This window comes from Penicillium digitatum, chromosome 3 (assembly GCF_016767815.1).
Source record: "Penicillium digitatum chromosome 3, complete sequence".
NCBI lineage: Eukaryota > Fungi > Ascomycota > Eurotiomycetes > Eurotiales > Aspergillaceae > Penicillium > Penicillium digitatum.
The window spans coordinates 3,968,938-3,983,475 of NC_089386.1; the positions used below are offsets into that span (position 1 = coordinate 3,968,938).

At 47.7% G+C, this 14,538-nt stretch overlaps 5 protein-coding genes and 2 non-coding genes across 7 annotated transcripts; 3 read left to right on the forward strand and 4 right to left on the reverse strand.

The window, feature by feature from the left end:
• Positions 1-191: 191 nt before the first annotated feature.
• On the forward strand, positions 192-1,430 carry Pdw03_8956 (Alpha-ketoglutarate-dependent taurine dioxygenase; the record flags this gene model as incomplete). Its single annotated transcript, XM_066102108.1, has 2 exons — positions 192-1,188; positions 1,297-1,430. The coding sequence occupies 2 exons, from the start codon at positions 192-194 to the stop codon at positions 1,428-1,430; spliced, it is 1,131 nt and encodes a 376-aa protein (XP_065957191.1).
• Positions 1,431-1,765: 335 nt separating this feature from the next.
• Positions 1,766-6,074, reverse strand: Pdw03_8957 (Non-repetitive nucleoporin, putative; the record flags this gene model as incomplete). The annotated part of the gene is made up of 5 exons (XM_066102109.1): positions 1,766-2,377; positions 2,441-3,070; positions 3,131-3,219; positions 3,289-5,748; positions 5,798-6,074. 5 exons carry the CDS (start codon positions 6,072-6,074, stop codon positions 1,766-1,768), a joined length of 4,068 nt encoding a protein of 1,355 aa, XP_065957192.1.
• A 297-nt stretch (positions 6,075-6,371) lies between these two features.
• Pdw03_8958 (Aspartyl/glutamyl-tRNA amidotransferase subunit B-related) lies at positions 6,372-6,962 on the forward strand (the record flags this gene model as incomplete). The annotated part of the gene is made up of 2 exons (XM_014681574.2): positions 6,372-6,511; positions 6,563-6,962. 2 exons carry the CDS (start codon positions 6,372-6,374, stop codon positions 6,960-6,962), a joined length of 540 nt encoding a protein of 179 aa, XP_014537060.2.
• Positions 6,963-7,086: 124 nt separating this feature from the next.
• Pdw03_8959 (Protein rot1) lies at positions 7,087-7,926 on the reverse strand (the record flags this gene model as incomplete). The annotated part of the gene is made up of 4 exons (XM_014681575.1): positions 7,087-7,371; positions 7,420-7,598; positions 7,649-7,763; positions 7,825-7,926. 4 exons carry the CDS (start codon positions 7,924-7,926, stop codon positions 7,087-7,089), a joined length of 681 nt encoding a protein of 226 aa, XP_014537061.1.
• Positions 7,927-9,748: 1,822 nt separating this feature from the next.
• Positions 9,749-9,836, reverse strand: Pdw03_tRNA108. Its single transcript has one exon. It is a non-coding gene; the product is annotated as a tRNA-Gln (tRNA).
• Positions 9,837-10,297: 461 nt separating this feature from the next.
• Positions 10,298-10,385, reverse strand: Pdw03_tRNA107. The gene has a single exon. It is a non-coding gene; the product is annotated as a tRNA-Gln (tRNA).
• A 3,391-nt stretch (positions 10,386-13,776) lies between these two features.
• Positions 13,777-14,506, forward strand: Pdw03_8960 (5-formyltetrahydrofolate cyclo-ligase; the record flags this gene model as incomplete). Its single annotated transcript, XM_066102110.1, has 3 exons — positions 13,777-13,864; positions 13,914-14,339; positions 14,391-14,506. The coding sequence occupies 3 exons, from the start codon at positions 13,777-13,779 to the stop codon at positions 14,504-14,506; spliced, it is 630 nt and encodes a 209-aa protein (XP_065957193.1).
• Positions 14,507-14,538: the final 32 nt, after the last annotated feature.

Here is a 14,538-nt window from a genome sequence, read left to right on the forward strand (position 1 = left end):
CTCTGACCGCTGTTCGCATCTTTCCACTCGGAGATGAAGGGAAGTGACTAGTGGTTTTAGTTTGATCTTGTGCATATAAAGGGAGTATACAGAGTACAGAACTACATGTTTTATATAAAAAGAACCTCAATCCCACTTCTCCGTTCCTCTCTTATCCATCTATATATACTTTCGATCCTCATCTATCGACAATGCCTTCGTCAGCCCCCCGTCGACCCAAACAGCCAAAAACGCAAGAACCAATCAGTTACGACATTAACATCCCGTATGTCGATGTCGACAAGCAATCGAAAATCTCCACCAATTATCCCCAATACCTCCCCTCATGGGACCCAATCTGGTTCGAACCGCTTCAACCCTTTGAATATGAAGACCCAGCCCTGCGTGTCCGCAACAAATCAAAACCCAACCTCCTACCTCCAACCGCCAAAGTCTCCCACATCCAGCCCAGCTTAGGATCAATCGTCGAGAATGTCCAGCTTTCAGAGCTATCCGCCGCAGGAAGAGATGAACTCGCTCTCCTCATTACAGAGCGCAAGGTTGTCGCTTTCCCAGACCAGGATCTTATTGATGCAGGCCCAGATGCCCAGGAAACATTCATGCGCCATTTTGGTAAACCAAATTACCAACCCGTCTCGGGCTCAATGACCGATCATCCCGCGTTTCATATCATTCACCGAGACGGAAACAGAGATGAAATCGCCCGCTTCCTGCAGCAGCGCACAACGACCACCCTCTGGCACCAGGATGTCAGTTATGAAATTCAGCCTCCCGGTTATGTCATGCTCGGTCTCCTCCAGGGCCCCGAAGTCGGCGGGGATACCGTCTTCGCCGCTACCGATCTGGCCTACAAACGGCTCTCGCCTGCTGTCACGGCCTTTTTGGATGGATTGAAAGTGACACATTCTTCGGCTAAAATGATTGGTCATGCCCGCATGACGGGTGGCTTGGTTAGAAAGGATCCCGTTGATACGGTTCATCCGCTGATCCGGGTGCATCCCGTGACCGGAGAGAAGTGTATGTTTTTGAATGGCGAGTTTATTACGAGGATTGATGGTCTCAAGGATTCAGAGACGAAATGGGTGATGGATTTCCTGATGAATCATCTGGTCACCGGTCATGATTTCCAGGTTCGAGTTCGCTGGCAACCGAAAACGATTGTGATGTTTGATAATCGGTCGACGATTCGTGAGTGGTTTTTTTTTTGGCTTTTTTTTGGCTTTTTTTTGGGGGGGGGGGGGGGGGGGGGGGGGGAGGGTTTCTTTCCGAACTGAGGACCTTGCTAACGAATCTTAGACTCTGCGATTGTGGATTACTTGGATGATGATTATTGTGCAAAGACTCGTCACATCTTCCGCTTGATCGCTCTGGGTGAAAAGCCCATTCCGGTGTATGAGGATGGAGACGGGGATGAGGATGAGTTTGAATAGACTGCATAATGTGATGGGATCATGTCGGTGTTTCGGGTCAGCTTATAGATCATATCATAATTCTGGAGCTTTGGATTGAAATTTGGATTGAAAGAGATCAATTGCAATGGAAATCAGGGCTATGTTCCCTGTATCTGCAGAAATTTGACTGTGAATTCGTTTTCATTACCACCCCACGCCTAGAGTTACAAACATGAAATCCCAGATTTTTAAAAAAAAAAAATAAAAGTACCGATCCCGAAGACAAGACCAAATGTCAAGTAAATCTCAGGAGTCCCCACGCAGATCTGTACCACTACATGGCCAGTCCCCCACATCACCTCCTCGACGCCATATCATCGAAGAATGTCATCGATCCGTGACCGCAAGTCATGAGCAATCTCCAACTGCTCCCCACTGATGACACCGCTCTGTTGCAGGATCAGCAGCATCTCAGAAACACGCTCGGCAACGATATCCGAGCCAAAAACCATGCCGCCCAGGCGCACGGTCTCATGGAACCATCCACTCAGCAGGTACAGCAGGTCGTGTGCAATAAAACGCCGGTTTGACCCGTGGAAGGGCGCCTCGTCGGTGTAGTACATCGTCTCCAGTACTGCGTACAAAGATTCGTGCGCCACGCCAAGATCGATAAACAAATCTACCACCCAGGTTGCTGGGCCGACGTTCCGCTGGAACTCTAATGCATACCGCTCCAGCATGGGGACAAGCTCACGAATGGGGAAAACGGTTTCGGACATCCGCAGGCGACTGCCGAGGCTGCGGACTTTGTCGATCACCGCTTCGTAAGGTTGCGGTGAGCCGCGTTGAACGGTGGCGTCATGGACTCCTTGGATCAGGTGTTGCCAAGTTGACTTGATGTCGGCCGCATTGCGATGGTCGGCTTGATAGAAGATTTGGAGACAGATGTCATGGTAACTAGCGGAGTCGGCGTATTTGTTGAATAGCTAGAACAAGGTTAGTATCGTATAAATAATACAGATTCGTAGTGGGAAAATCCTAGGACTTACTGTACTGATATCCATCACTGGTCCATCGACCTCACGCAGAATCTCGGGTTTCCGCTCGGGGAGAATGCGCTCGTCATCCTTGAGTCTCTGGAGAAGGTCATCCTGAATGTTGGCCACGTCAATGAGGTTCGAAATCTCTTGCAGTAACCGTTGCCTTGACTGCCGCCCGACGTCCGGTGTGAAAATCGAAGCGTTGGCGCGGGCTTGACCAAGATACTCAATACGACGACTCAGTGGCAACACGAAAGCACTATTGGCCAGATGGAACTGAACCTGGGCAGTTTCGAAGAATCGTTGGGACTGGGCATAGAAACGCCAGAGTAGATCAGCGTGGCCTAGATCATCGTTTGACTTGCGTTGGAGATAGGTGACCACAAATGGCGACTGGGTCTGCAGCAACCGATCATTCCAGCCCTGCTCAAGGTACCAGTCGTACAAACTCGTCAGGAACACCTCATCGGTGGAATCGGAGATCACGCCATAGGCCTCGTTCTGGCGTTTAGCAATCATCGTCAGCTGGCCATCAATGAGACCGGGATCAGATGCAGCCAGTGTGTCAACTGCAAGCACGACTTTGAAGATGAGATCGTAGCACTGCTTGCGGAAATAAAAGTATTCCTTGCGGGGGTCCTGGGTGGTTGTGAGCATGTGCTCGCGCTGGGATCCAAAGGGAATAAGGGGGATAAGCACCTGTTCGGGACGCTGATCCATAATCCAGGAATAGGCAAGGTTTGACTTGTCAGAACGAGCAGCAACGTTGAGGGCAAGCTGGATGGCACCTTCAAAGAAAAACGAGGAAGAAAAACTGATTAGCATGAGATAGCAAAAACCAGAATCCTACAACATACCTGCAAAGAACTGGTTGACAATAAAATTATCCACAGCTGAAACCAGATAATCCATAGGTAGGCACTCGGCCACCTGTTGGAAGAGATGCAGACTCTCGTTGAGCAAGTTGCGACCCAATTCCGTATTGGCACCGGCCTCAGTCGCACGCTTCAGCATCTCTTGTGCCTTGAAAACCACCACGTCTTCTGTGCTGCAGAAACTGCCACATCGTCGTCGAAGTGCATCAGCCACGGTCTCAACGTTGGAGCCCTTGGCAATGTTGCGGTTGACGATGCCCTTCACAAGCTCCTTGGCAATGTCATGTCCCTTGCTGGAGCTAAAGAGCTCCTCAAAGGTGAGGCTGAGGAACCTTGCTTTCGAATCGGCTGGCAAAGCCGCCACAATCTCATCAACCCGCTCATCGAATAGAACAAGTATGAATGAGATGCCTTCGATCGTGTGTGACACCAACTGAACGAGTGAGTGTAATGCGCGGTGCTCGGCTTGCAGCGCCACTTCTTCTTGCTTGCTATTTACCCGGGCAAGAGCGTCGGGACCGTTGAGTCCATCGATAAAAGTCTTGTTCACCTTGAAGAACTCCGCCAGTGACAAGAGATCATGCTGTACAGTCTGCAATTTACTGGAACTCACGGACGCAGAAACGGATTGTGCGCCATTAGGTCCATTACCCACCTTGGCAATCTTTTCCTTCCAGATAGATCGCAACAGACGGGAAATGTAAAGTGCAATACCCGTGTGTCGAGGAGAGGGCTGCACTGCGTCAAGAGCGGATGTTGAGCCATCCGCAATAGCATTTTCATTCAGATGGGCTCGACCACCTTGAGTGATGAAGGCCTGACGTGCTGCCGCCAGGATGTCCGGATCGGTAATTCTGGTCAGTCTTTGGTCAGGGGAAATCTCCATACCCTGGCCACAAGCCACCGCCAGAGCAGTCGCCAGCATCTCACTCCGTCCATATGCTCTAAGGAAATTTTGGATCTCGCCGCTCAGTCCCTCATGAGGATTGCCGCTGCCGCGGAGCAAAGCTGCAAAGATATCCACGAGACGACGCCGACGAATGATATGAACTCCACTATTAGTCAAGATCGCGATCTCAGCAGCCGGGTGGTCGAATTGAACGGCCAACTCGTTCGTCACCGGTGAAGGTGCCGAAACCAGACCAATGTCCTCGGCCTTGCCTCCCAGGTCGACAATGATCGCCGACTCAGCGGCTTTACCACTGACTGAGCTTTCCTGGTACTGAGCGACCCGGCCAGAGTCGGGAGTTGAGATGAAAAGGGTATCGATCTTTTGTTGTGGGTCCTTGGTGGTAAAACAGAAGAAATAGCCTGGGGAATATCGTTCTGCAAGACGAGTAGGTGAAAGTGTGTTAATCTGACCAGCAGAAGGTAAAACCGCGCCAAGAGGTGAAACAAGTGAGTTGGAAGATGCCACTCCGCTCACGCCGGGGGAAATATCAACGGGCGGTGTTTTGACATGCAGTGCCTGCATGCTTGTGGGGGGGCTGGTGTTGGTCGATGCAGGCGCCCAACTGTTTGAACCAGTGGCGCTGAGATAGATACGGTAGCCTGTTGCCGTCGTTGCAACTAGATGATATCGTGAGGCTTCTGTAGCTGGCACCGGACTGATGGATACAATCTTGACTCTGGGGTTGAGGGTTTCGTTTGAGGTGATGATGTGCCCGATGTTAGAGTAGATATCCAGAGCGCGTTTAGTGATTGCGAGTGTCAAAGTGCCCTCAGGTCCCATGTGGAAGACGCGAATTGTAGACGCGGAGGAGAGCGTGTATAGCAAGTTTCGGCTGTCGTCAAGTGCCATCTGCACTACGTGCTCGGCGGCGCTTTGTGCAAGATTTGTCAGGCTCATCGAGGGCCTGAATGCCGATAGACGTGAGCTGGTGTGATTGACTCTGCCACAGCGGCCCTGGAACCACCTTTCCTCCTGTTGGTAAGTGACCTCGTGCACATCGGTGTCAGATGATCCTCCAAAGAAAATGCGTCCAGTGGATGCTGATGCTGCGAAAACATTTATATCTAAGCCACGGACTGCTACCGACATCCCCGTGTGATACAGAGAAACTTGTCGACCTCCGCTAGGCGTGTTCTCATAGCCCATTCCCAGCAGAATAATGTCCGCAGTCGTCGCAATGACCAGCAAGTGAGTGATTGCAGGCAAGAAAACCCCCGGGCGCGGTTTGGTCAGCTTGACAGCATTGATGCTGTTAGGCTGTTCCTCGAATCCCACCAATTGTGGGTTGGGGTGTGTGAAATCCCAAATGTACAATGCGTTGTCAATCGCGACCCACGCGTGATTTAACTCGGCAAACAGACCCATGCTGGTCGAAACTTGTGCGCGATTGTATTGATCGAAAATCTGATCGGGGATATCATACATCTTGACTTTTTGGAATGGTGCCCATGATTGAGATATCGGGATGTTGTACTCAGACGAGGAACCCTCTGTTTCTTGTCAGTGTTGCTTCGGGCAGTCTTAGTTGGAAAATCTTACGAGACAAATAGCTGTCAAGGTCTGGATAACGCGATTCGCTTTGCAGGCTGCTATTGATCGTCCGGGCCCCGCGTTCCTCGGTGCTCACTGTCTGGTTCTTGGTCTTTGAGGCTGCTGGAGGGAGCTTTGGCATGGGCGTCTGCGGTTGCGTCTGCAATGGCGACTTTGAAGGAAGAGGCCGTGCGGTAGCTGGCGCTGGGGTCTGAAAGTAAGCTCCAGGAAGGGGTTTCTGCGGCGTCGCCGGGGGGAGATTTGTTGGAAGAGTTGGATACGACATGGCGGCGGTTTTGATGAGGGAGAAAGGGACGATCCCCCGCTAGAAATGACAAAGAAGCTGCAGTCTAGGTCGGACGAAAAAAAGAAGGTAGAAGAAATGTGGGGGAATGACGATGAGAGAATGTCTTGGGAGGAGATTGGATTATTCAAGGTCTTTGCGAAAAGAGAGAGTCAACACCTGGGAGCGCACAGACCAACTGAGATCTTCCGCCTTCACGGTACTGATTGTTGATTGTCTCCCATTCCCATTGATCCGTCAATTGAGCTTGTTTCTTATTGCTTAAGCTTGTCCATTAAAATGTTTCAATCTCTGCGCTTTTCTTCGCGCGTGCCAGCTCGCCTGGTACGCTGGAACTCTACCGGACCGGTCTTGCCACCCTTGATGGCTGCTTTGCGGACTGATCTGAAAACCGCTATGAGAGCCAAAGACACCACAAGGTAGAGATTCTTTCCACTTGTGTTTTGGGGGTTCAGAAAGCTCATCATTAGACTGAATGTACTTCGTGCTTTGATCTCCGAGACCAACAACGCCGCCAAAACCGCCTCGCCGATCCAGACAGACATTCAGCTCTTGTCACTTATCCGGAAACGCATTAATGCCTCCAGAGATGCAGCAAACGAGTTTGATGCCGCTGACCGTCCAGATCTGAAGGAGAAAGAGGATGCACAGGTTGTGGTATTGGAAGAATATGCTAGTCAGGTCAAGACCCTCCCCATTGCCGAGATCAAGGAAGTGGTTATCAATGAGATCGCTGCTATGATCAATGCCAATACGAAGCCCAACCAGGGAACCATCCTCAAAGCTCTCTTTGCTGTAGGGGGGCCTTTAGATGGCAAGCCAGTGGACCGGAAAGAAGTTGCTACGGAGGTGAAGAACGCGCTCTCTTAAGCTTCCATTTGCCAATTTTGTATTTTAGTGTCACAATAGCCTCAATCAAAGGGCATTCAAATCTCATTTATCATTTACTGAAAGAACGAATCCCAAACTTCTATTCAACGCCAGCCCAAAAGGTTCATGAGCAGAAGAAAGCTACCCCTCCAAGAGATGTCATTAGAACACCCAGCCACCACCATCGGTCCGGATTGATCAGCTGTTCTCTAGCGATCAGCCGTAATCTAGAATTTGATGATAGTTCTCGCTTTTGCTGGTGCCCTTTTGGCGTGGGATTCAATGTCGTGGTAGGGAGCATCTTTGGTGGCTGGTAGGCTAGGAACATGGGATGGACGAGGGTGCCGTCATCCCTCGTCAAATCTAGGCGTTTAATGCGATTAAATCCGTCGACGTAAACGGAAAAATCCTGTGAACTGTCAGAATGGGCCGGTAGAGGGAAACAAAAGAGACGTACCTTAAACTTCTCAGTAGTATTGTATCGCGTATAGTACCCTGACTGCTTCCGGCAGGGGTCGGACAATAGCTGACGACCGTCGACAGCAATTGGAGTCAATTTCAGCGTTCCATTCCCGAACACAGTATAAGCGCCATGTTGCCACTGCAAGATCCCTCCCGGGCATGATGGGTCGGCCGCTGTTTGATATCAATACAACGTCAGGGTCCATGTATCCATGAGAACTCACGATTTGAGATTGCGCGATAGTATGCCGACTCATAATTTCCATTATCATCAAATGAGTATGAAATGCCCGTTAGATTTGGCTCGAGCAGCTTGTCGTTGAGCGGATCGTAGAATCCCTATGCGCGTCAGTCTCGAGCAATTTGCGTACTGCACACTCCGCATAGTAGTTCCACATACTGGACCAGTAAGAACGTCACGAGATTTGGTGGTCCATGTTCCGACCAAATCATTCGCATTTGCCAAAGCGGCCGTAACTAAAAGACTCCAAATCATAAACATCTTAGTTGGCGAAAGAAAACCTGACGGAAAGGGAGTATTTGAAGGGCGCCCTTGATTGGTGTGGAGACCAACATAGTTCAGCAAGGTCCTGGAATGGGAAGGGCTGAACATCCTACCAAAGACCACCTAGATACGGAGTTATATGGCTGAGGCATCTAGGTATGATCCAACCCAGACCACAATGCCTCACTGTAGCCCACTCCTTCTCCTTAAAAATAAGCAAATAAGAAATCAAAAGCCATCCCCGACATCTCCTCTTCTCTCAACTTGAGTAAACTGATCCTTTCAGCCTCACATCATATCAAGTATCAAGTAGTCCATTAAAATTGCAATGACAGAGATGATGGGGTGATATCAATATCCAAGACGAAGTAGGCTTAAAAGTGGACGTGGTCTATGAGGGCACAAATAGTACTCAATACAAAAATTGCGGTGAGCATTTAGGTACTCAGAGGTGTTCGGTATGAGTAGGATATGAGTTGTGTTCAGCATGATATAGTAAGATACCTGTGGGAACTGGGTCCGCTGCATTGAAACCAGAAAAATGGGGAGCCTTGTCGGCTGTATGGCCGTGTGAGTGGCAGAAGTGAGGGGCGTACCCGCGATGTAGATCGACGGTCCAGCTCGACAGCTGTTCTACCTGTCATGAACCTCATGTACTCATGGTGCCAATATTCTTCTCTTTCCTGTTATTCATTTGGTTGACGTGCTCATGATATAATAAACGAGACCTTTTCGATCCAGGCTGCCTCGAAAGAAATCGATGTCAAGGTATTAGGAGATGAATCATACCATCCCAGCCGGTTTCAAATCCATGGGCCACGGAGATGTACAAAATCTATCCAAAGAGACTCCATCATATGTTTACACAAAAGAATTTAAGGTCCTGCCTGGATAGAACCGGGGTTTCTGGCACACCTTGATTGGTCTTTCTTTTCTAGATCCAGATTCTGGGATGGTTTTTTTTCCCCCGAAAGTGGGCTCCTCGGATTTTTTTCCACAACCCTAATATAGCATTTTTGAAAAGGAATGAAGAGGCGCAGATGGTGGATTCGTAGATATAGAAAGGCTCATTTGAGGGTCCGACCATGATCGTCGCTGTTGGTCCGTGAATTTGGAGCCAAAAGTTCCCCGGGAGAAGAAGATGAAGATTCCATTAATAGGACTCGATGTGCCGCAGGAGGTGTATCAAATTCGACCATTCTAAGGTATAGCCACTGAAAGAGTACTTCGAGACTCCGCTTAGAAACAACGCTTTCGGTTTCTTTTGTGGTTGTTTCTATGGAAGGTCTCCGAGTTATCGAGGGCCAAGTTCACCACTGGAGTACATTGCGTTCGTAGGAATTACCAGTGCTTTTCGGATTTTCAAGATTATCTTCGACTCCTACACGCTAGCCAGCGGTCTCGGAAGTGACTACACGGAGCCTTGTTGTAAAAAGGGGCCTAGGAAGTGCTATCCTCGATATAATGATGTAGGTAAGAGGCCCGTGGTAGCTAAGTAACTATGGCACTAAAACCAGAAGGGGGTTTCGTCGCTAAGTCGGTTGCTGTCAGCCCCTTATTCAGGAGGTGTGAGTGAGTAAGGAGAAGAAGTCAAGGAATGGGAAAGGGGACCGGGGGTGATGTTAACCTTGACAGAACCTTTTTTTCTATTTGGTCTTTTAATCCTAAAGATGATTCTACAACTTTAAGCAGGAGTAAGACAAAGTGATAATGTTGTAGATGTGAGGACACACAACCCTAGGACATTCTGACATACTTCCCCGGGGGTTGAGCGCTGCTACTCTACCCCTTTCGCAAGGTCAAAAAAAGGAAACGCGAGAGGTCCTACCCGGGATCGAACCGGGGTTGCCAGAAGTTTCACATGACGTGTCAAAATCTGGAGTCCTAAACCGCTAGACCATAGAACCTGGATGTCAAGAAAATCCCTTTTTGAGAAGAATATGGCAAGTTGATGTGAAGTCAATTTATAGGCACAATCTAGGCTGGCGGGCCCCTAAAAATCCAAAAATATTTTCAAAAAATAGGGACCCTCGCTCGGAATTGTACATTTAACTAGGTGAACTAGACAAAAGAAAGATGTAAAAATGCTAGTTTTTAGTAATTTAAAAAATCTCAAGCCCCAATTAAAACTTACTCTGTTTAAAAACTAGATTCGAATTTCAGCCTAGGTTGCAGGGAGCCTTCTTACAACATTACGATTTAAAAGATAAACCTACTATCGTCTCTTTTATAAATACTTAAGTATGAAGGATTCCCGGAAACTAGTGCCTACGAATTGTATAAAAGCTATAGGACAACAGTATCAAAATTTGAATTAAACTCTAGATCGAATCGATCCCGAGTGATTTAAAAATTCGCCGTCAAAAATAGGTCCTACCCGGGATCGAACCGGGGTTGCCAGAAGGTACGCGTGGTGTGTCAAAATCTGGAGTCCTAAACCGCTAGACCATAGAACCTAAGTCGATGAAGTGAATACCACGTTTAAATTCACAATGCAGAGCGGGAAAAATCCAGAGGAATCCAGAGTTGGCACTTTTCTCTAAACCGCGTGGAACGTAAATCCTTCACATTTTACTTGCAGCTTTTCATCCCATACAGACCCTTATATCTCCAATGTAAATGTAAATGATTTGCAACAAACGGTAATACACAGTATGAAAAGCTTCATTTTTCTACACAAGAGACTGCCTGCAAAACACCTAGAAAAATGAAGATACCTGGACTTGGGTAGAATGAAAAGACTCAATGTCTTGTAACCCTGTAACACCAGTAGAAGTTGATGTACTTTGAGTACTACGGTATGTGTATTAAATAGCATTGAAGGTATCTTGCTTTTTCTGCTGTTTTAAAATGAGACACCCAGGCATCAAATTCCCCCTAACGTACGGAGTACTTCGGCCAAGTTTGGATTTTGGCGCCTGACCAAGAGCAGTATAGTCGGACCGCACCAGAAAACCCAATATGGTTGCCCTAATCGGAGACACTATTAGACTCAAAGTACAACCTTGCCACAAACCTGCTTAAACTGTCGGTCGCACGTAGCTTTTCTTGATCAAGCTTCTACATCATATCGCGCGTGCGTTGTGATACGTTCTTGGGTTATCCACAAACGTCACAAAAATGCCGATTCGCCGATCTACTGTGCCCGGAATGTGGGTTTGATCTCAACCATTTGCTGTGTCTACCGAAGAACATGATGTCCTGGATATTTCAATTTCATATATTTCTGATCTGAGTGCAACCCATCAACAAGAAGGTATTTACGCCTCAATAATGATCGCTCAGAAAAGCTTGGTGATGGGTGATCAGTGCATAGATCCGCAGAAATCTACAAGTGAGGATAACCAAGCCAAGCTCAGCCCATCTATCTATTGCGGAGTCGCCCAGAAGTGATTATTACGAGTAGATTTTCATCGAGGTTGAGGAAGCCTGATCTCCCGTTAACAATATTCAATGACATGAAAAGTCAGCCAGTCATACTGCCCAGTATAACGCATAGAGCAAACCTCTTTCGAGGCAGACACGTTCACGACTTGATGCTAGAACGGGCTTCAGACGTGGGATGTTGTAAGTTTTTGCTTGTAGACATATTTGATCTTGCTTGAACCTCATTTGTGTACTGTGCCAGTGAAGTGGAGGTGGTATTATATGGCTCGATCTGGCGACTTTGATTCTGAAATCTATGTGCGCAGCCACGGCGATGAATATAGCAATGAAGACGTTTTGCTGAATGAGGTCGAAGACAGCGCTGAGGGCTTTATGCCGGATGAAGACGAAGACACCAAGGGGGATCTACAGGCCAAGCTAGAGATGATGAGATTGGAAATCGTTGGAAAAAGTCGGGATTGGATCGGAGAACGAAGACGTGGGTATCGTTCGTAAGGAGATTGTGATCCCTGACAGCCAGGATGATCCGGATATTGAGGACGAAATTATCAGTGATCGGAGCTGCAATTCAATATCTACAAGAGTACAGCAGAGACACCAACTCGATCAGTCTAGATATAGACAAAAGACCTTTGTGCCTATCCTAGTGGCGCCTGTTGAATCGCGTGGATGTTGACTGGATCATGTAACAGCTGATCTAAGCAATTCCCCGGGTGGTGCAAAATTTATTTGAGAAGGACCTAATAACTCCAAAGGGCTACCTTGCGTTGCCTGATGTGCAAACAGATGGCCGGGCGGAGATAAATGCATTTAGAGAAGAGGACGACAGCTGACGAGAAGAAGGCGGAGGAGGTAAGAAAGAGAAGCGCGGACCTAAAGGAAAGGAAGAAGGTAAACATAGAACAACGAAAAGGCAAGCTTTCTGAAAGAGAAAGAAACGACGAGTGTATCTTGACGGGAGGTAAGCATATCTAGGGTACCAAAAATTAGAGAAAGTTACCAGAGAAGGATTATAGGAGTTCCAGAGGTGAGCACCTTTTGATTTTTAGAATAGCTTCGATATACTTAATCACGGTGTTCAGATTCGTCACAAGTGAAGAGAGGTCACTGTTTCTTCAATGAATATAGCCATCAATACCTAAAAGAGACGCCTCGATGACTTGACCACATTAGGAAAGTCAAAACAGCTCAACGGCTTTGACGTTTCTGAAAAGATCTGATAGGGAGCCTATACTCTTGAGACTATCTGACCACATGTTAAGCCGGCAATATCTTCCGATGGGTAGGACTCATTAAAAAGAGTAACACTTATCGTCCTCGCACTCTGAGAACGTTGCTTCTATAGCACACTAGATATTGGGCCCATTCGTTAGGTATACTAAGACTGGGAACGGTATGTCGGCACCTATCATCCCTTAAGATTATTCATTGCGGCGATGTTTTTCTCTTTTGTAGTGAAGCAAAAAAGCTAATTGATCAGATCTGATAGGTGATAGACCGGAAACTAAAACCGGTCTTGTAATAGAGTGCATATGCGGTCTGTCTTTGGCTTGCTTCTCGTATCTAGTGAATCTAGTTCTCAGCCAAGAAGCGTCGATCGCATTACACACAGTAGTTCTCGTGATGTTCTTCAACTTTCATATGCTAATCGATAACCTCCTCGGCGTGGAAAAATTACAAGCACGTCTCGCAGGGAACAGTCGGCTCCCAATGATTCTTAGATTCATGTTCGTGTGCTGATTGGCGCCAGCCTGGGAAAAGAAGGTACGAGTGTAAGTCCTTCACCCTAAGACCGGTGCCCAGTGGTCAGGCGCATCCATGTACTGCTCGCAGCTATGCTCAGTAGGAAAAGTTCGAGGGCAGGTTTCACATTTCACCCAATGCTCGTACTGTGGGTGCAAATGAAGAGAATAAACTGATGGGAGAAGCCATGTGTTGTATTGGGTTCGCGAGCTAAGAGAGAGAGAGAGAGAGGGGGGGAGGGGGGGACAGAAGGTCAATCTACCAAGTCGGCAGGTAAGTCTTATTTGGCGGTCACCATAGTATTCGACAGATCGTAATATCATATTTCTGATATAAAGCTAGTGTGCTGATAGCAAAGAGGCGTGATTTTGTTTTTTTGAAAACAAAAAGAGTAGACCTGTGTCCTACAACATGCTACCCCGGTCGGGTTTAAGCCCATGTAGATTTGTGAATAGTTTCTCTCTCTTTCTTTACTTCTCTATCGTGCAAGAGCCTCAATTGACATAAAACATTTCTGTTTGTCACTAAGGTAGGTCTTCACTATGGTTTATGAAGAAGAGTTACTGCAAACCCAGTTCGAACTCGGGCAGAACCGTTCTTTTTCGCGTCTTTTTTTGGGGTTCCGAATTTGGAACATCAACCTACTTCTTCGCGGAGGACATACTTTGCGTGTATTTACCCGTGTGATTCATAACCATCTACAACTATCATAGCAGAATGGCCTTTCAAGCTGCGAAGCGTGACCTCCGCAAGAGGATGCGTTCAACTCTGCAGAGTTTGTCTGCAACCTCAATAAGTCAACAATGTCAATTCGAATGACGGTCTTTGCGTTGTCCATAGCTAATCTGTCTTAGCCAGCGCGGCAACGACCAATTTCTTGTCACTGCCCGAGTACCAAAACGCCAAAAGCATCGCCGTATACCTGTCTATGCCAAGCGGGGAACTCTCAACAACTGGAATCGTTAAGGATGCTCTACAGCGTGGGAAGAACGTCTATATTCCGTATATTCACACCCATGGCAAAACATCCATCATGGACATGTTCGCGCTCGGATCCATGTCCGAGTTTGAGTCACTACAGCTAGACAAATGGGAAATCCCATCTCTCCTATCTACGCAAATCGAAGGTCGACCGAACGGGTTGACACAGGGTTTGGATCTTATTATCATGCCAGGCATGGCCTTCGACCGTGGGTTCCGACGACTTGGTCATGGCAAAGGGTATTATGATCATTTTTTAACGCGATACTCAACATCGACCGGCAAAATGCCATTCCTCGGTATGTAGTCCCAGAAACAATCCGTGTATCCCCGACTGAACTCCATGGTAGTTGCCCTTTCTCTCCAGGATCAGTTGCTTGCCGAAGATATACCTGTGGTGGAGCACGATTGGTTGGTAGATGCGATCGTGGTTGGTGATGGTCAATTCTTGGACCGCAGGTTGTAGTGCAAATTGAAACAGAAAAGGAATAGCAAAAA